General features: G+C 27.7%; 2 protein-coding genes across 2 annotated transcripts; one reads left to right on the top strand and one right to left on the bottom strand.

Moving 5' to 3' along the window:
* The first annotated feature begins 521 nt into the window (after nt 1-521).
* LOC135922462 (myosin regulatory light chain 12B-like) lies at nt 522-1,504 on the top strand. The gene is made up of 4 exons (XM_065456829.1): nt 522-760; nt 804-965; nt 1,006-1,073; nt 1,115-1,504. The coding sequence occupies exons 1-4, from the start codon at nt 577-579 to the stop codon at nt 1,235-1,237; spliced, it is 537 nt and encodes a 178-aa protein (XP_065312901.1). The 5' UTR covers nt 522-576; the 3' UTR covers nt 1,238-1,504.
* Nucleotides 1,505-4,928: 3,424 nt separating this feature from the next.
* LOC135931662 (carboxylesterase 1C-like) lies at nt 4,929-17,693 on the bottom strand. Its single transcript, XM_065468920.1, has 10 exons — nt 17,166-17,693; nt 11,003-11,146; nt 9,529-9,670; nt 9,054-9,242; nt 8,621-8,811; nt 7,689-7,869; nt 7,278-7,489; nt 6,840-6,990; nt 6,307-6,499; nt 4,929-6,154 (listed from the first exon to the last, which is right to left on the bottom strand). Exons 1-10 carry the CDS (start codon nt 17,442-17,444, stop codon nt 5,785-5,787), a joined length of 2,052 nt encoding a protein of 683 aa, XP_065324992.1. The 5' UTR covers nt 17,445-17,693; the 3' UTR covers nt 4,929-5,784.
* Between the last annotated feature and the right edge of the window lie 3,767 nt (nt 17,694-21,460).

Below are 21,460 nucleotides of genomic sequence, written 5' to 3'. Positions count from 1 at the left end.
GTTTTGTTGTGAAAATAAAGTTATGAAAAGATTAAAATATAAAAATATGAAAAATCCAAACATAACTAGTTTAATTTGGAAAATTTATTATAAAACGATTTATTTTTTAATAATTATATTGTTCAAATGAGCCTCATCATCATCACCAATTATAGGTAGATCATCGATGAATATGACATCTTTCATGTCCTCGAAGATCTTATCCTTTTTGATGAAAAATAGCTGACAAAGTTTTCAATCCAAAGTTTTGTAAATCTGTAGTAACCCTTATGCGTAGATATCATGAGTAAATTTTGAGATTCTTTATAGAAAAGCGTTTTTGAAATCAATTTTTGTAGATTTTTTGCCTTTTGATAATTTCGAAATTAAATCATTAATACGTGGTATTGGATATTTAAAATGTTCCAAAGCTGGATATATGGCATTTTTGAAATCTGCACAAAATCTAAGTGAGCCATTGAGCCATCACTCTTAAAAACAGGTCGACAACATCTTCCGTAATTAATGTATAGGGTGGCAATCATATAATTTTAGCACAACTCAGTTAATTTTTTTTTTTTGATAACAATTGAGAAAATGTCTAGCAGAAAAACAAAATCAAAAACTACTAAAAAACGTGTTCAAAGAGCAACTTCAAATGTCTTTGCTATGTTTGATCAATCGCAAATACAAGAATTCAAGGAAGCTTTTAATTTGATTGATCAAAATAGGGATGGTTTGATTGACAAAGATGATCTGCATGAAATCTTTGCATCTTTAGGTATGGATATCATTGATGATATTTAATAATATAATTTTTTTAGGGAAAAATCCAGAGGATCAGTTTATTCAAGATATGCTAAATCAAGCACCTGGACCTATAAACTTTACAATGTTCCTTACATTATTTGGAGAAAAATTAAATGGAACTGACCCTGAAGATGTTATAAAAAATGCCTTTGCTTGTTTTGATGAAACTGGAAATGGTTTTATATAATGTAATTTTTATTTAACAACATTTATAAGGCACTATCAATGAAGATTATTTAAGAGAATTATTAACTACAATGGGGGACCGATTTAAAGATGAAGATGTACATTTCATTATTTAAAAAAAAAACTTATTAGTTTATAGGTTGATTTGCTATTTCATGATGCACCATTTAAACAAGGGGAGATTGATTATCATGGATTTACTGAAGTATTAAAACGTGGAAAGAAGAATAAGGAGGAAGACCAAAACCCAAAAATATTTTAGTGCAAATTACAAACTTGGCTTTTATAAATATTTTGCTATTTATTTATCTATGCTTTTCTATTAATACAATTTATATATGTATTTTAAACATGTTAAAGATAATATATTGATTTTTTAAAAATTGCAACTTAAGTTTTATATATAATTCTACATTGAGAATATTTATTTTATATATAACAATAATCACCATAATATTTTTAACAGATAAAAATTAAATTAAAAACATTTAAACTTAGGGAATTCCTATTCCTTAGGCATAATATACAATATTTTTAATTTACTATTGTTCCTTTAGAGTAACCCAATTATTGTTTAATAATAAAATGTCTATATAAGAATTTTAAACAGCAAAGTTTTGTTTTAAAATGTTATAGGAGCGGGAATTTTCAATTTAGGTGAAATGGAGATCTAGAAGACACAATTAATTGTGAATCAGGATTTGATTATTTTTTGGGGGTTGGGATAGAAAATTTTTATCATTTATATAGGTTGGATTGGGCTAGAAAATATTTTGGTTCCAATTTTGAATTTCAATGATATCAGGTTTGATTGTATATTGTTTTACAATTTGGTTTATTTTAGATGATTTCTTAAAATGTACTAAAAAGCAAATAAATTTTAGGTTAAATCTTTTTTATATTATGATTTTTGGGCTGGGTTGGGTTAGAAATATGGAATTAATTTTATGTACCAGTTGGTAAGGAAAAACCTTTCTTCACACATGTGTGATTGGGTATAAAGATTTAGTCTTTTGCAGGTCTTTAGAGCCAATATAAAATATTATAAATAGATTTTTGTGACTTACAAATTCTCCACAAATATAATGTCCTGAAGGGAAATAGCCTCTACAAAATATCTGCATTATCACATACAGAATATAATTTTAAGAAAGGTGTTTCAATATATTATCTACCTTTTTTTTATAAAAAGCAAGACACAAAATAAAATGTTTATTAAAAGAGAAAAATAAGTAATAAAAATCATTTTAAAAAATATGGTAACAGGGAAATGCAAGAGTAGTCATTCATAAATGAATACAAATCAAATAATGAAATATTCACATTTTATTCTTTTGAGAATCAAGTAATTTATATTTATATGAATACTAAAATATACCATTCTATCTAATTAAATAGTAGATTATTCAGTTCATTTAAAAGAATCATAATCCATCATCCGATTTAATTGTTTTTAAATATACCTACCCAAGGAACAATCATTTTTAAATCTTACATTTTAAAGCAAATTGCCTTATAACTTGTAAATTATAATAGTGCTTAACACTTGCACTCATTCCTATCTAATTTGGCAAAAAATGAGGATTACGAATGAGAGGTTTTGGGCAAGCTGTGGTAGAAGTCTGCAATGGGATAGTTTTAGCCAACAAGCTACCCACTCGTTTCAAATTTTTTTTAGCATGGTGGTTTTATTAAATTCACCTATCCGCCCATTTATCAAATTGTTTAACCAGACCACCCAATGTTTTAAAATTATTTTAAGGGCTGGTGTGGCAATATTTATTTAAATGTATTTTTTATTAAATTTATAATGCAAGATTATGAAATAAATATTTAACAAAAGTCTGTTTTATTTCGCTCAATTCATACACCCATTGTTTTAGAAATATTTTTTAACCCTCCCGCCACTAGCCCAGTGTTTATATTTTAGAAAGCTTGCCCACTCGGAGAATTGGTAGCCGGGTTAAAACCCGCCCATTGCAGTCCTCTAGGTGGCAGTTACCCGTGCCTAGCACATGAGATAAGTAACTTGCCTAATCATGGGAAATAAGAAGATCAGAGCCTTTCCCGAAATCTTTCAGTATTTAGAGTTTAATAATTTATTATTGACGAAAAATATAAAGTATGGTATGATAGTGGCAATAGCTGATGCCCTGATTATCTGCATCTCTAACTAATACGATTTGTTTATGAAACTAGCTCAATTGAATGCATATATGTAAGCTAATACCTCCGATGCTTGAGAAAAACTTTCATTTTACTTTGAAAGGTCTTGCACATTTTAAATATATACCATACCAGTTTACTTTTAATTGGCAAATCTATAGATTCCAAAATTTTAACATATTTTTAAGCCGAATCCTCCCTTTTTAAAAAAATCAGCAAAATATTTCGAATAACAGATTTTTTGGTCCTTTCCCAACTACCAGCGAAATCTGATGGGCTAAATTTGTTTCCACTTCGTATTTCATCTTTCTCCGCCTCCAGATTGATGTGCATTTCAATCGGATAAAAATATTAATCCACTAATATAGGCAGTGTGCAAATAGCCCAGAGAAATTCAAATTGAATAGCATTCAAACGTTTTAGCTAATTATGGAAAAGTGTGAGAAGAAGAATCATATTTGTAAAGGTACGAAAAAAGTCTTTAATAAAATAAAATGGGAAAAGAATAAGGCTAATCTGGGAAAGGTTCGAAAAAGAATATAGAAAAAGATGGAAAATAATATTTTGATATTTGAAAAAAGGTTAGAAAAATAATATTTTAGGATGTGTGAAAAAATTTGTTTAAAAAGTAAGGGAAAAAGAATTTTATGGCTAAAGTACGATATAACGTTTGACTTGAGAGTTATATTTTTTAAAATTTGCCCAGCCAGGCCCGTTAAATTTTACTGTTAGCCCCAACTCTTTAAAATTATGATCCACTCCGGCTCGCTAAATTTTTATATTAATTTTTCGGCCAGCACATTTTTAGCATCTATATTTAATTTTTTTCCCATGGCAATTAAAGCACTTATATCTCTTCTCTATAACTATTATAAATCAATTGTAGTTGATATCTTGTATATATGTAATTGGTTTATATCATAGATGACTTGTTTATTTTAATGTGACTTTACTATATTATTTACAGATTTAGCATTTTAGTTATCAGCTATAGCTCTTAAAATACAATGAAATGAGCATATTGTAATGTGTTTTCAGAAGTATTAATCAAAATATTAGCCTAAAATTCAAAAAAATATATCAAATTTTATTTTAGATTTTGCGACGCCCTGTCTCATTTTTTATAAACACCACACATACAAAAAATTGAGAAAAATGATAGGAGGGAGGAGAAAATAAAATAGTGTCTTGGAGAAAATAAGGAGATAGAAAAGGATAGGAAGAAAAACGTGATCGGGCAAAATAATTTCAAGAACAGGGAAGGCGATGATATGTTAAGACAAAAGGATCGCAATAGATTAGAACAAAGTGGACAGATTGACAAGATGGGAGAGGACGAAAATAATCGAAAAGAAAATAAACATGACAAGAAAGACGAGATACCAGTCAACCAAAGATGATAGGGTAGAGATAGAGGTATGAAAAGGATAGATGGAGGAAAAAAAATAAGAGAACGGAAAGGACTTAAATTAAGGTGATTAGAAAAGGTACTAGAAATAAAAATTAAAATATCTTTGCAAATAAGCACCAAAACGAAAAGGATTGTATAATTATAATACGATATGAATTAAGGATTAAAAAAATTCAACAAAATAATTTGTAATCGTTATTTATTTTAATAATAATTCTGAAAAATATATTACAACAACCATAACATAATTCTTTAATATAATTTTCATATTATATAAATAATATTAATAACTCGTCGATATAATATAACTATGGAATGCATTGTTCAATTAAAGTTTGAGAATTTTTTCAACGAATTTTTTTTATACGCTAGGACACATTTATATTTTAAAAAAATTTTAGGTACGTTTTTGTTGATTCATGTTATCTCATCATAATTGAATAATAATTTAATAATCTTTAATATAAAGTTATTAAAAACATTAAAAAAATTAATTAATTAATAAGTTATTAATAGCACGTAATTTTATAAATAATTTTAATCACAATTAGTTTTTAATTAAAATGAAAATTGGATTTATCTGTGGAAATCATTCCCTGTAATATTATAATACAGATAAAGAAAAATGTCTCATCATTTATAATCTTGAGTTTCAGAAAATCGAGGGAGATAAAAATATACTGAGCTCAAAAATGATATAAATATAAATAGATAATAATAGCTATGAGCATCTGCTTTTAATTCTATTAATGTTGTAAGAGTCTATTGGAATTAGGAGAAAATTGTAAATCTTTGTCTAAATATAGTAAGCTCTTCTTTTTTTAAAAAAAAGAAATGCCTATAGTAAATTTTCTTTTCTTTTTATGAGTATCAGATTATTTTGTGAAATATTTTGAATCCATTTTAACCGATTTAATATATTATTAATTAAAGTTAACATGATTTTATTAAAAAAATATTAACGGAAAAGTATTCTTAGACATTTGTTAGATTACAATTCCGGCCGAAAAAATATAAAATCTTTAGAAATTATAAATAAAGTGTGATCTATGAATTTTTTAATTATTAAAAAATTCTAATTTACTCGAATTCCAACAAAACCTATGACACATATACTACATACAGAGATAAATATAAGTAGAATAATTAGTTATTTTTTTTAATTTAAACGTTAAGCAGTTTATATGTAAGTTCGATCGTAATCATTTTCAGTTGCGCGTATACGTAATTTATTATATATTGGGCTGACGGGGGGTTGAAGAAAATTTCTTTCTCCTTTTTTTAGCCAAATTTCTTAGTAGAGCTAGTAAACCTATGCCAGCGGCTATTACTGAGAGCATACCAACTATACCCCAAGTGGCTCGTCTATATGTAGCACATTTCGGTGATTCTTTATAGGCGTTTTTCGTAGCGAACAATTCCCCTTCCTTGATATGCTTCTCCAAATCAGGATAGAAATTGTCCCAAAAGAAGCTTTGCATAGCCTTGAATCCTTTGTTATGGCTTAGAATCGGACCTGTGCCTCCCATATCCGATATGACTAAATGTTCCATATCATTAGGCCTTATCCTGTTCCATTCAGTAGATTTTAAATGAGGACGTCTTAATTATATTTTTTTTTCAAAGAAAAGAGTTGCAATAAGTAAATATTTTGGATATAAAATCATGCTAATCTTTCAATAATAACCATCGATGAATAAAAAAAAATCTATAAGGTTTATAAATGGAAGAAGAAGAAAAAAATTATATTTAACTTTCTTTTGGCTATGTTAGACCAGGTCTCCATCATGAATTCTGACATACCTATGTCAGGAAGAGCATAGTTGTACTTTTTATCGAAGCCTGGCATTTCATTTAAGATGGCTTTGTGAGGTGTACTCTCTAGAAAGCTCCGCCCCGTGGTGGGAAATCCAAAAATATAACTCAATTCACTTCCATGACTCGATGCTTTTTGTTTAAAAAATAATAATCAACAAATAAAATTTATAAGAATCGATTTCGTTTTTTTTTTAAAAAAAATAATAGCCATCAAAGATTTTCATAATATTAATATTAATGATTTTTTTTTTCACATAAACCATGTATTAATTAAGATAATTATATATAATTATTGATAATATAATATCCATTATTTTCAAACCAAAATATTATTAAGGCCAAACAAACATTGTCATTTATTTAAATAAAATTTTTATTTTTGTAGTTTTATAGTTTTAAATAATTCGTAAGGTATAATTATACCAAAAATTAAAGAAATATAACCACAAATAATTATAAATTTTTATACCATTCTTAAACCATGGAATTTTAACCATTTCTGGCGGGTCCTCAGTTTTCGAGTGGTAATTAAAGATGTAGGAGTACAATTTTTTATGAGTTTTGGCCAAATATTTTAAATCCTTTAAATATGGCACCGTGAAAAGTTGATCACCCGTTATCTGGCATTGATATATAAAGAATTTATTTTTAAAAAAAAATCTTCAAATGAAAAAAAAATGTGAAAGCTATGAAATGTTTGAGGAAGTATTTTTTTCTTTACCCTTAAGAGATATTTTTAAAAAAGATTAAAAAAAAATAACATTTCATAAAAAGGCTAACAAACTTATAATGTTATCTTAAAGGTTACATATTAAATATATTTGCTTATATTGAAAGAAAAAAAAAATTGATTATATATTTAAAAAAATAAAATAAGTGTTATTATTAAGATAACACCGTACTAAACTTGTATAGCACTTTCCGCTATTCTCGTGTGGTTATGAGGGTCGGACCATGGTGTATACGCAAAAGCCGCCGCTTTTCGCATAGAGTCATCGTTACTTGCGTAACTTTGTGAATCCAAAACATGAGGTACAATCCTATTTTCGAAACTATTGTGACTGACTTGAATTTGCCCTTCTTCGCTAATGTTATATGAATTCTTTGGGAGTAAAGGGGCTAATGGAAAAAAAATTTATAAATTCGAAAATATCTAGCTCAAATTATAGTTTCTAAATTCTCATCATTTAAAGATAAAGGCCATGATAAAAGATGGTCCATAGGGATAAATAATTTTGTAAAATATATTTTGATTAAAATGATAGTTTAATAAAATTAACTTATTATTTTTAAATTGTAATGAGACATTAAATCTTACGAAAATAAGGCAATAATCCCTCTTCGCTATTGATTCCTGTAATGAGTACAGTATCCGAATTAAAGGGTATTTTGTGCATAATATCTTCAAAATGTTTCCCTTCCGCCTTTTTTCCCGTCACTTCTTCTATGTAAGGTTGGAATGGATGGTGCAAAAAATCTTGGTTATCAATCGAGAAAAACTAAAATTGGATATAGGAAAAATGGAATATACTTGTTTTTTTAGACTTATCAAAAAATAATTAAACATTCAACGTTTTTTTTAAATGTTAAATGATTCAAAAACTTTAAAATTTAGATTAGTTAATTCTACAACAGGCAAAGAATTATGGTCTCCATTCCAATATATGAGGAAAAATTAAATAAAACCTATAAAAATAGGAAACTCTTGGATCTTTTAACGCTACTAAAGGGAAACTAGGGTACATCCGCCTGGATTTTGTAAAAACCTACTAAAATCTTAAAATATTAATGATAGGTGTTAATGAAAGACTCTTGTAAGCCTATCTCATTTCTCTCTACCTTACATTTCGTAGAGTGAGTTATGTTGTCTATGTCCATTTTTTTCAACTTTTCGGGAGAGCATTTTTAAAAATGCTCTCCCATATTTTCAATATGTAAAGAGCTAGAATTTTTTTTATCCTTTAGATTTATATTTAGAATGATGTGCAAACAACTTATCATATGCTTAACTATTATAGTTATCTTAAAAAACATTTTCTAAAGTGGAGATGGAACAAAATTTTGAATTTAACTACTAAAAAATAAAGTAGAAATATTCAATATCCATTTTAATTTAGCATCGACGCCCCCCCCCCCAACATGTTTTATTTAATATAATCGTATAACTTCTGTAAATAAATATGTATATTCTTATTATTTAACTTTTTTTTGTTATTTTGAATTATAATAATTTCACGATAATTTGTTTACCGTTCCGGAAATGGTCAATAATTTTTGAGCGGGCATCATCCTTAAGCAATCTAATAACGCATTTCTATCTTCTATGTTAGGGCATTGGCCTTCACGAGCGACAAATTCAACCGAGTCAAATTTTCTTTGATTCCTGACTTCCTCTAGAGAAGCTAACGATCCACCCTGAGCTATGGCCGTGTCAAACAAACCTAAAGTAATTTACATATGTTTAAGGGTGTAAGTTAGATTAGATGATGCATTCAATATAGACCGAATAACGAAATACCGTATTCGATTCGATTAAATACATTTATTATTCGTACGAATATGAATAGCAAATTATTGGATTTTTTGAATCAAATTATTAGATTTGTATTTGTGTTAAATAGGCTAATTAAATTTTATAATTTTTTTTTTCAAATCAAAAGGCGAAATTATTTATTTCTCAAACCTCTAGCTCTCGGAATAGTTAATAAAAGTTTAACACAAGTTCCACCGCTACCTTGACCAAAGACCGTCACTTTGTCTGGGTCACCTCCTATATTTGGAATGTTATCGCGCACCCAACTCAGCGCAGCTATCTGATCTAGTATCCCGCAATTAGCACAGGCTAGAGACAAATTACTAAATCTCATAAATCCTAAAATGATAATTCATATTTAATCTCTTGATTACTTTCATCTAGTATTGTTAAATAGCTCTATTTGAGCCGATTTTTAAAAATGGCTAACTAAATATTCTAGCCGAAAAATTATTGCTTAGACCTCAAGATTTTGCTAATAGATGTCCAAATCTTTGTACCATTTATGATCAAAATCTTGAGGCTTGCGTAATATTTATCTGGATAAAATATTGAGTTAGTCGTTTTAAAAATTGGCTCAAAATGAACCTTTTAACAACCCTAATTTTATCTATTAAATATTTACCCAAAATTCCTAATCGATAATTTACAGTTACGACTATAACATTGTAACGAGCGGATAGGTGATAAGCTGGATAATTATTACCAGATCCCATAAGAAAATATCCCCCATGTATGAATACCATGACTGGTAATTTTTCTTTCGTCTTTTTTAAAAATAATAATTGTTTTTATAATTTAAATTAAATCATTATGTTACTCACAACAAATTCAGGGGCTCACAGGGGTGGGGGTGATTATGACGCAAAACAATCATTGAAATTAAGGAGATGGAAGGGATTTTGATTTTCTCTTTTAGTTAATCGGATGATGGTAGGGGTAGGAAAAGGGGTAGATGGGGCAGGGTAGCAATATCGTCCTTTGCCCAGAAGGGTGTAGACCTCTCTGGAGCCAATATACAAACTTAAATAGTTTTATGGACTTATTTAATCTTTGTTTTGTAAATATATATATATTTTTTAAATATTAATTTAATTTCTCTCCCTAGCATATTACTCTTGTAAAATTTTCCCCCCTATTTATTAGTTTTTGTGATCTTTATCCGGTGTCGTTTTTCACCCATATGCTAGTTATTCAATAAAAACTAAGTTAGCCAATTAACTATATTACATTAAATTTCTACCGTCCATCTGATCATTGTATATTTATGCTTATTAACCATACGCGTAGCCGAAGGGGGCCGTAGGACGTTTTTATCTTGGAAAATTTACCAGTTTTAGTAAATATCACTAATAGAAATTATTCTCCTATTATACCCCTTCACACCCCCCCCCCCTCCCTCCCCCCTCTACCCTCCAAAAAAATAATGTAATGCCATTACTCATTATAAACACTAAGTAAATAATGATTATAGAATTTAATAAAGAAAAATAAGCAGAGTTTAGCTCTTATAAGTAAAAAATCCTTAGAATGTGTCTTGGTTTAACTTAATTCTGAAACTTTACTGCTTAACCAAAGTTAAACAGCTTTTGAAAAGATATCCTATTTTTGTTTGTTTTAGTATTTGGTACCATTGTTTTTTTTTCGTTTTTTTTTCGTTTTTTTTTGTATTTTTGATTTTTTTTTAAAATATTTTTTCTTTTGCTTTTTTGGGCAGTCAAAATAAATGTAAAACGTTATGCAAACTAAACCAGAGACCTGTAATAATTGAACCCAAGGCTATCCAATAACATTTATATAATCAAATTCTACCAAATCCTCACCTCTCCTTACGAAAATTTTTAATAATACTAAAAAAAATATCCGCTTAACCCTGATAACGCGAATTCGCAATAAAGTATACAAAATTTGCGGCGAAGAATACAAAAATATGGCATGTTTTGTGTACTTCGCAGTAAATTCGCGCTAAATATGAATGATAATATTACTCGACTTCTCTAGAATGATTCTCGCTATTAAAAAAAAAATAGACAAAATTAGGTATGAAAGATTATTTTTCTTAAAGATAATTTCCAAAAAAGATAATAAAATTATTTCACATTTGCTCTAGGCGCATAGACGTTAAGATATAGGCAATCTTCATTTCCAGATATATTCTGAGTTAAGGGGTCAAGTTGATAACAAGATGGCGCCAATTTCGTTGCCGGTCTTTCACCACCCCACGGTTCCATTGGCATTGGAGGCTTAAAAAACAGTTAATTTTATAAGATAATAAATTACATTTCTTAAATTTAAATTTTATGTAATGTAAATGTTAAATAATCACTTACGAGAAGAACTTTTTTTTCAGAAAATTTAATCTTATATTTGATATTTATTAGTAATACGATATGAAGCTTAATATCGGAGGATGTTATTTATTTATTTTTTACCAAGATATTCGCGAAATTTCGACCTTAACAAAAATATGTTCCTATTTTTTTTTTGATCGTAATTAATAACTATCTAACAAAATATTACTATTTTTTAAAGAAATCATTAAAATTTATTATTTTGAAAAAAATAAAAAATCTTATGTATTTACTATGTAATATAACTCAATTTCATTGAAACTTTATATTGTAATGCAATGGATCTAATCTATATAATATTAGAATTGCAAAAACTACAAACATATAGCGACAAAAAACTTTAAGCTAATTCATAGGGTGAACTAGAAATCAATTTTTAATATTTATAGAATTCCATTATTAAAACTTTGATTCAATCTCAATATAAAAAATTAATAAACCGGTTGCCTAACCACTAATTATTTTCTATGACTACTTTTATCGAGAGATGACATCCAATATTTTAGTAATGAATCTTAGGGCCAGCAAAGAAAGGCTTTTAGAATAATATCAAATAATCCAATTTATGTTATTTAAATGTAACTTCAATATTTTTTAAATTTAAAAGGAGTACATAATCAATATATATTTATGATAATCTTAGCACAAAAAAAAATTACCGCAAATGTCAATTAAAGCGAAAAGATATTTCGGCAAATGCGTTTTTACCGCGAAACAAAAACATTATAGTAAATAAAAGCAGCCATAAGTATCTATTTGATTTTACTGAGGGGCCGACCATAAACATCTGTTTATATCTAGAACCTCTCATCTAACCTATTTTTTCAGATTCGACCCGATCTTCGAAAAAATTTATATCCAACCCAAGTATGTCTTATGTCAACGATCCGAGTTTCGATCGGACCCATGGGATCCGACCAATCCAATATCTAATATACATTATAATTTCTATAATTATTAATATATTTTCTAGTCCCTAACTATGCATTCTCGATAATATGACAATTCGGTACTGCATGATGCATTTGCCGTGCTGTATTCGTAGAAATGTTTTCGGTAATACATACGTGATAATTTATTCGCCATCATGTTTTCGCGATAATGCTTTTGCCTGTATAATATTTGGCGGAAATAAATGAGTAGTACACGCGGTTGGCCTTACAAAAACGAATAATTCATCATCCGATTCGTGTGCATTTTTGAATATGCCTTAATATACAAACGCGGTAATACAATCGCGGTACTTATTTTACCGGTTAATTAACATTCGATTGTAAACAAATTAACGGTAATGACGCGACATGTTGTAAATGTAAAATAATGATTGCAACAGAAAAAACTATATCCAATAAAAATATAAATAAAATACCAAAGCTATGCATAAAAAATTGATATTTTTCGCGGATACATAATTATTTTTTGGATTTTAACATTTTGATAAGAATCCTTTTTTTAAAATATATTTATTGATTTGCTATTTGTATATATCAATGTGAATCGAATATTATTTATAATTGCTTTTTATTATATTTTGTAATTGAGTTTCAATTTTATATCAAAATGAATTATGGCTTAATAAAGCTCTTCAAAATCTATTAATATTTATTTATTTAAATATATTTTGTCTTTAAAAAAAAATAAACCTTTTACAGGATATTTTTTTTTACTTGAAATTTCGAATATATAATATGGTCACTTGATTGGACTTAATCTAACTTTAACATTTATTTTTTAAAAATTTAGTTAGTTTTAGAAAATTAGATAATAAATATATATGAGTGCACAGTGGCTTCTACCACGGCGGGGGGGTGAGACATGTGACTAGCGTTGTTAAATCGCCAAACTTTGGTCCATTCCAAAACTATTATCAAGTATCCTAAAAAATTGATCTTAATCTTCAAGGTTAGACTCAACTTACGGGATTTAAGTTAATTTTTTTTCCAGGCTTGTCTAGGCCGTATTGGAGATGCCCAAAGTTAGGTGATTTAACATCAATACACAAAACCAATTCCGATAAATCCTCAGGGGGGGGGATTAAGAAAATTTTGATTATTGAACCCCCCTTCGCTTTTTTGCGGGTAGTTTTGATATTTATAATAAGGAACTAGGAACAAAGGCATTTATGCATTCCTGTTCCCTTCCTTTCCTTTTCTGGTCAAAAAAGATCCGTATCATGTTTTGGAAGAATATGTATTTTCCTAGATTTAATTATTTTTTGAGCATCCCTAAATTTTTAAAAATGGATTATCTTTAAGAATTCACTATCCAGAGTTCTCCAGACCTTTTTGACTAGAAGGACACTTCTTTCTTTCTACTAATATATTGATTAAGAAAGTACCCTCCCCTCCTCCACCCCCCCCCCCCCCCACAAAAAATTTTTTAATGACACAATTGCGTATTACCCCCTTCCCCTCATGGAGATGGCCTTGCCTTTTGGTAAGAAAAAAATTATATACATCAGTGTGCCGTAGTATCAAATGTGTTATTGATTAATTACGAAATTTTGGATGGATGAACTTTATTGACTCATCAATAAACATTCATCTGCAAAATTTTTATCCAAAATAAAGAAATTAAAAGAAAATCTATAAAATATTTTTGGGACTCACATTTTTGTAAATATAAAAAGGGACTGCCCTTGAAATTTATTAATCGATAAAATCAATATTTATAAGCTCTTTAAAGAATTTAAAATAAAAAACAAATTAAACAAAACAAATTTTAATTTCCTGGATGTTTGTCACAAAAATTTTGGTTCAATTGTTTGGTTTTGGCCCCATATCTAAGGAGTCTAATTATACAATTATTTTTTTTTAAAAATGGCTTTGCTATAAATATTGTCAATCAATCAAAATCAACGAATTGTATATTTATATAAACTGTAAAAAACTAAATCTCAAAAAATTTCCTGGCATTTATTATCAGAATGTATAATTATAGTTTGTTTTTTTAATGAAAGAAAAGGCTATATTTTTTTATTATTCCGATTTTTAAAATTTAAAATATTTATAAATATGTGAATCATATATCCTTTTAGTTAACGTAAATAGAATGGCTTCTCAGACTTTCCTACTTGAAATGGGAGGGGGAGGGGTGTGGATTATTTTTTAGGTAAGGGAGGCTAGGAGGTAAATTTTTTTTTTTTGTTGTTGCTAATTTTGTTATTGGTAGGAGGACATGATGGTTGGGTTACTATTGAAACTGAGGTATAGCAGTCCCTACTCCAGCTGAGATTACTAAAATAACACATGTTAATTTACCAGAGTTCCTTTTTCTCCGCCGATTTTTGGTCCTTTCATGAGGATTTTAGAACTTTTAAATCTTTAAGCTGATATTTAAAAAAATATAGCGCGCAGCGTTGAATATACATTACTAGACTGGGGAAAAGATGATTAAAATTGCGCTAGGACGGCTTCGTAGACCAGACCATATTTATTCTTTAGTTTCAAATCGCTTGAAAGATAAAATGTTTAATAGTAAGATACTTTTTTTTTGACCAAATTTGAAACATTTTGCAAGAACTAAAATTTTGTGGACATTTTGCTTTCTCTGGTTCTCCAGATTCTTCTTTTTGCTATAAAATTCTCATAATTTAAAAAAAAATGAATTTATGCAATTCCGCAAAAAATTATATCACGCTTTATAGTGCGCATAAATCGAGCGTTTGCGTTTTGCCCTAATTTTTAATTTAAGGAAAAACATAACGCATCCCTTGTTTAAATTGAGAGGTTGTCTTATTATTGGTATTGTAAATTTCAAAATTTTAACTGACGCTGAATTTAAAGTAAACGCGTTGTGTTCAAGCTTTGCGTTATCTAACGCTATCCAATGCCACATTATGTTTTAATATTTTTTGGAATAACATAAACAATGGAGCGTTATCATTATAACTCTCCATATTTATAAATTATACCTATTTATTTTATTGGCTTGATTTTGTAAACAACGCACCGCTTGAACATAACGAGTTTACTATAAATTGGGCCTAATCAATTATAAAAAATAATAATTGGTTTTTATAAATTATAATTATCGTCTGCTTTTTTATTTCATTAGTATCCTCAAAAGATAAGTTATTTTTTTATACATATAATTAAACAATATGAGGGGATTCCCCATATTCTTCTTCTAGGAAACAAGGTTTTGTAGGCATTCTTGGGGAAAACCGAGTTCTAGAAAGTCGCATTTATAGTAAAAGCGTTATATTCAGGCGTTGCGTTAATTCAAAATAAAGCCAATAGATATAAATTTATAAATATAGAGCGTTATGATGATAACGCTATGATAAAATTTGAAAAAAATATGCTGCGATGCGTTGATAAAAAAAAAACATGCGATAGGATAATAATAATGGCGAATTCGATAAAAAGATTATATGCTTTTATTAAATATTATATAACATAATTATATCTATTTTAGCTTTATTTTTAAATTAGTTTTTAAAACAGGATCAGTTGTAAAAACGTTGTGTTAAATAACGCGTTTACTACAAATGCAGCCTAACTCTTTGTAGACCAACGTGCAAAATGAATGAATAAAAAATTATTGGAAGAAAGCAAGCCAGTTTACGTTTTTTTAAGGTTTCTAACGCTAAACGACTAATTGACCAATTTGAACGATACCATTTGAAATGCATAATTTATATTTATAAGGAAGCGTTTGAAACGCTCGTTTGTCCACTTAAAAAATATTTTATTAATATTTGAATATACGTTAATATTTAAGTGATTAAGAATATATCTAATTCCTAATAGATTTTTTAGGAATACAATTTGTTGTAATAGTTTTAAAAAGACATTATAAAATGTTAACCTTCATCTAAAAAAATTTCAAATTAAAAAAAAAATGAGAAGTATAATATGATTTGCATAATTTTGTTCAATATATAAAAAAAATACCAAATTTTATAAAAATACAAATATAACATCCCCTCTAGGTAAATTATTTTTTAAAGGTAAATTATTTATTTTGTGAAATGTTAGAAAATTATAAATTGAACAGAAATAACAAAATTTAAAGCATGCTTATTTTCTTTTTTTATTAGGCTGAGTGCAAAACATCAAAAAATTTAATTCAAAAACTTCTCAAACTTTATCGTTTTGTTTTAACAGCAAAATAAAAAAAAATATAAGGCCATAACATATTTGTGATATTTTTTCGAACCTTTTATCGTTAGGTATTCCCTAAAAGTTTTAAAACTTTTGGAATTTTGGAAAAAGTTTTGAACTTTATTCTAAAAAATGGCGTAATAATAAATATAATATTTGAAACCTTTCAAATAACTTTTAAAGAGGAGAAATAATCTTAAAAACGCGCCTCTACCTATGGATATAATGTATAATAGTAAAACAGAGTACGATTCTAATAAAAAGTAATTACCAAATACCTTATTTATGATTATATAATTATAAGAAAATATAAGAAACATGTCGTTTTTTTAATACTAGTTAGATAAAAAGATTACACTAAATTTTTGAAATAAAAGGCGAACATTTTTGAAAATGGATGCTAAGGCCGTATCCTGCTGACTCCCTATTTTTGAAACTTATTTCTGCTTACACCAGTTCTATTTAGATTTAAAAACTAGGACACCCTATTCTGTTTAAAGTGTGTTCTAAATCGAAATATCCTTTTTTTTTAAAATTCTGTTTAGAGGAAGATATTTATAGACGGATTTCTGTTTAGAAGTAAGACTAGTTACACCAGTTCTATTTAGATTCCAAACTAGGACACCCTATTCTGTTTAAAGTGTGTTCTAAATCGAAATATTCTCTTTTTTTAAAAATTTTGTTTAGAGGAAGATATTTATAGACGGGTTTCTGTTTAGAAGTAAGACTAGTCAAGACACGGCCTAAATGATCCTTTTTTTTTAAAGTTATATATTTTTTTTAAATAATTCAATAGTTTTTACCTTGAATCTTAGTTTCCCCAAGGGTGGTTTTGCGTAAGGTACACCCATAAAAACTGCCAACTTATCTCCCCCAGGAACGGACACGATTGTTCCTATCAATTTACCTTCGGAAGTTTGCATGACATCATTTGATTTAGCTTCACTACTGGGATAATTTAGGGGCTCGGTTGGAAAAATAGTTGTTTGCGCTTTCAATAAAAGCGTTCCGTATAAAATGCAAAATACAGTTTTAATCAAAGATACTTTAACTACGATCGGATTGGAGACTAGAATTTCCATTATTTATTATTTATTTTTTTTGGTCAATTTCCCCTTTTAATAAAAGATAAGGAAAGTTTTAATTATTCCGAAATAATTTTTAAATATATTTTTTCATTTGAGAAAAACCGAAAAATATTGTATATTTTTTAAAAAAAGATATTGGTGGTTATATATATTATTTTTTTTAAATTTAAAAAATATTTTAGTTATAGATTTCGAATATAATACTTTCCAATAAAAACAAAAAAATATTTAACGAAAAAGAAAGAAAAAAAAACAAACTAATCAAAAATAATTTCCTTATTATAATTTCTTTTATTGAAAAAAAAAAATAAAACAAGGAAAAAATTTGTTTTAAAAAAATTATATAAATAAAAAAAATTTAATTATTTTTTTTTTTATATTTATAAAAAAAAAATAGATATTATATATTAATTAATATATAATATTTCAAAGGTGACAAAAATTTTGCGGGTACAAATTATTACACAAGATAGTTCGTATGCAAATTTTAATCAATAATTATATGACAAATAAATTATCATTTTTTTTTACTGTATCATCTTTTATTTATTTAAAAAATTTAATTAATTTGAACACAGTAGTTTAATGTTGAACTGTAAAATAAATAAATAATATAAATATATACATATATTTATTAAACATATGAAATCAGTGTTTATGTAATATTTTTATTATTCTAATAAAAAAAAATTGTAACCGTGACCTATATATCCTTAGTACTATTAATTAATATTATATCTATTTTATCAACTTTATCTACTTTACCGTTTTTGTAATTACTTGACATTATTTCTACATTATAAACATGATTTGGTATTTTATATTTTAAAATATGTATATCCTTATACATTTTATCAATATTGGAGTATTTAAAGGGGGTGTCAACGGGTCGCCTACCCCCAACCCCATCCCTAAAATAATTATCCAAATGTAAACTTATCTCAAAAGATCTCTATAAATAAAATATTCTTACCTTTAAACTTAGATTTCATTATCATTAAGGTGATGATAGTAGCATATATCCCAAGAACAACAGCGCCTAGAGCTCTGAATAATTTTGTTTTCTATACAGCTTGTTTTAAAATATATTTATATAGTATGTAGAGAATTTATCATGTCAATCCCAAAACTAGTGGGGCTTTTAATACGCGTATTATCTTCCATGTGGCTCGGCTTTGGGCCATATCAATGATTTCTTATCCAACATCCTTGCGGATTTTAGAAACAATTTATCGTGGCCTGCTTCTAGTTCGTTGGCTCAGAACTTCCGCTAGTTGAGTCAGTCCTTAGCACATGTTCATATCATCTTAGTCTGCTCTCCTTTCTCTTTCCGACCTTTCTTAGGCTATCATTGGTCATACAATTCAGCTTATTGGATCATTCGAATTTCGATTACATCAAACATCTTCTTCACAGCAGCTGGTAGTGCTTAAGTTTTGCACTTCATATCAGAGACCTTCGTGGGCCAAAATTTTTTGATCAAGCCCGGCACATGCCCGCAGTAAAAAAAATTTTTTGGCCCAAGCCCGGCCCATATATAATGTTAAAAATAATTCCCAATCCCGGGTAAGCCCATATACAAAAATTTAATATTTTTTTATTTTATAAAAATTAACAATATTTAAATATTTTTAGGTATTCATTTTGTTTAAAATACTGAAATTTATTATTATTAGAAGAAAAAAAGGCAATATTTCATTAAATTAGCAACTGTTTTAAATAATCTAAATTTAAATTTAATAATCTTAGGCCCACGCCCAGCCCAAGCCCATTAAAAAATTTTTTTTTAATCCAGGCCCGGGCCAGACCCGCTAGAAAATATGATATTAGGCCCGGGCTGGGTATGGGCATGCGGGCCGGCCCCCCATGAAGGTCTTTGCTTCATACAACAAAAAGGGTCCAATAGTATTTCGATAGACCTTATCTTTAAGTCACCTTGGCATCTTCCTATGACAAAGCACCCCCTGACATCCTTCTCCATTTCATCCATAGCAGGTAGCGAAAAAAATTGTGTTATTGTCAGGTCGTATATATTAATGGGCAATAGCTTGGATACATTATAAAACACTAGGAAACAAGATTGAGATCCAGTTTATATATCAGAGATTATGTTAATTCTGAAGGAATTGGTTGACACAAGCATACAGTTAGCACCTCTAAAAACGGAAATAAAACAACTATGACGAAAGTGAGACAAATCATTCATAAGAAATTATTAGAGATCGATTATCGTTCAGCTCCTCATAAATTTTTAAAAGTCTTGTTTGTTGTAGCTGTTGAAAAAAAGAAGAAATAAATTTAATATAATACATCAAATGTCAGTTATTTTCTGACAGGAAAGGAGTTTTCCTGGTGGATGGGAGGAAAACGAAATCATCACATGGGTTGTTGTTAGAAAAGAACATTCTTTGTTTGGATTTGGAGTGGAGATATTGAAGACGATACTGACTGGGGAAGATTTAATGTGTTTATATGTTATATATATGCTGAATAAAGATGAATTGTAGTAATGTTTATTATATTTATTTAATATTATTAGAAAGGATTATTTTGGATTGATAAGTTATATTTTTGAGAGTAAAGGGTTGAGAGTAAAGGTCATCATATTATCATTTTTCAAAAATGTTGCCAGCTGACCAGGATCGACAACATATGGATTTAGGTACACAACGCAAGTATTAAAAACTATACAGGGGTAAGTGAGATTAAAAGGTGAGTTTAAGGGTTTCTATAATTTTATCTTAAATATTTAGCTTACAAAGCTTAAGATAGAAAGTATGTAATGAGTATTAGGATTGAAAATTAAAATAAAATGATTAATTATTGGTTAATGATATTTGATTCATTTTGGCCCATTTAAGACAATGATATTTGTGGTATTAGATGTCTTCATTTTGGCCATTTAAGACAATAATATTTGTTATATTATATGTCTAGATGTATATTTTACATATGTTTGACAATAAGTATTGTCTTATTATTTGGTGCGCCTTAAAACTCATTGAATGGTGTTATAGGTATTCCGTCATAGGAAGATAAGACCTCTAGATCAGCAGGACAGAAAGGATTGCTAAATATTTGAAATTTATGAAAATATATATAGAAATGGACTTTTGTAATAAAGTATGCGTTATATAATTATGCATTTTGGGTTTTTAAAGGGATGGACATGTGTGGGATAATTTATTATTAATTAATGTTAATATATTGTATATGTAATTTCGTTTCAATTAAGGTTGATATGTTATTAAGGGATCTATTGAGGGTGAGTTAATGTTGTTTATTTTGAAGTAATTAACCATTTTTATGAAATAGGGTGTAATGTGAATTACACATATGTTATATTTAATTATGAATGATAATTTAAAGGAATTGAAGTATGATGAAGTCAGAATAATATCTATAATGTTAGATGTGGATAGTTATTTTGATTTAGTGTCTGCATTTGATATATATATAAATTGGGTAGGGATATTTGATATATTAGATGATGTGTAATTATTATTTTTTTAAATTATGAAATCTCTATATTTAATATATATGTATTTTTTTTTTAAATTATAAAATTTTATAAAAAGTTTTATTTGCAATTATTATATTATTTTTATGGTATGCAATGATGTGAAGGGAAAATATTTTTACAGATAAGGTCAGCCCATGTTGATGGGTATGCCTTGAGGTGGGAATATTGTTTAGTTTGCATACTGGAGAAAGTTTTTTTTTGTGTAAATTTTTTTTTGTAAATTTATGCTGCATATTACATTTTTTTTATCTTTGTAATAATTTTATAGCGCATCACTATTTACTATTTATTTTATGAACATTTTTTTTTAAAAAAAAGACTCAAATTATTTTATATTGTAAGGTATATTAAAAATTCTTTACATATATACCATATAGCCCATTATATTCTCAATTTTTGTTACTTTGCATTCTACATTTTTGTGAATTTGTGCTAATTGTGATGGCAGAGTTAGGTAGAAATGATATATTTTTCTAAGGATACTGAG

Source organism: Gordionus sp. m RMFG-2023, chromosome 1, assembly GCF_954871325.1.
Source record: "Gordionus sp. m RMFG-2023 chromosome 1, tfGorSpeb1-WG-v2, whole genome shotgun sequence".
Taxonomy (NCBI): Eukaryota; Metazoa; Nematomorpha; class Gordioida; order Chordodea; family Parachordodidae; genus Gordionus; species Gordionus sp. m RMFG-2023.
Note: the sequence above shows the minus strand (reverse complement) of the source record. Positions and strands in the feature narration are given on the sequence as shown.

Excerpts from the sequence above, each read along its gene's own strand:
- LOC135922462 (XM_065456829.1), top strand. The coding sequence starts at position 577 with ATGTCTAGCAGAAAAACAAAATCAAAAACTACTAAAAAACGTGTTCAA. Across the intron at positions 761-803 it reads TGAAATCTTTGCATCTTTAG|GGAAAAATCCAGAGGATCAG; the intron begins GTATGGATATCA and ends TAATTTTTTTAG. Across the intron at positions 1,074-1,114 it reads ACCGATTTAAAGATGAAGAT|GTTGATTTGCTATTTCATGA; the intron begins GTACATTTCATT and ends ATTAGTTTATAG.
- LOC135931662 (XM_065468920.1), bottom strand. The coding sequence starts at position 17,444 with ATGGAAATTCTAGTCTCCAATCCGATCGTAGTTAAAGTATCTTTGATT. Across the intron at positions 9,671-11,002 it reads TCTATGCGCCTAGAGCAAAT|ACGAAAGAAAAATTACCAGT; the intron begins GTGAAATAATTT and ends TTTTTAAAAAAG. Across the intron at positions 6,991-7,277 it reads TAGCGGAAAGTGCTATACAA|ATAACGGGTGATCAACTTTT; the intron begins GTTTAGTACGGT and ends TATCAATGCCAG.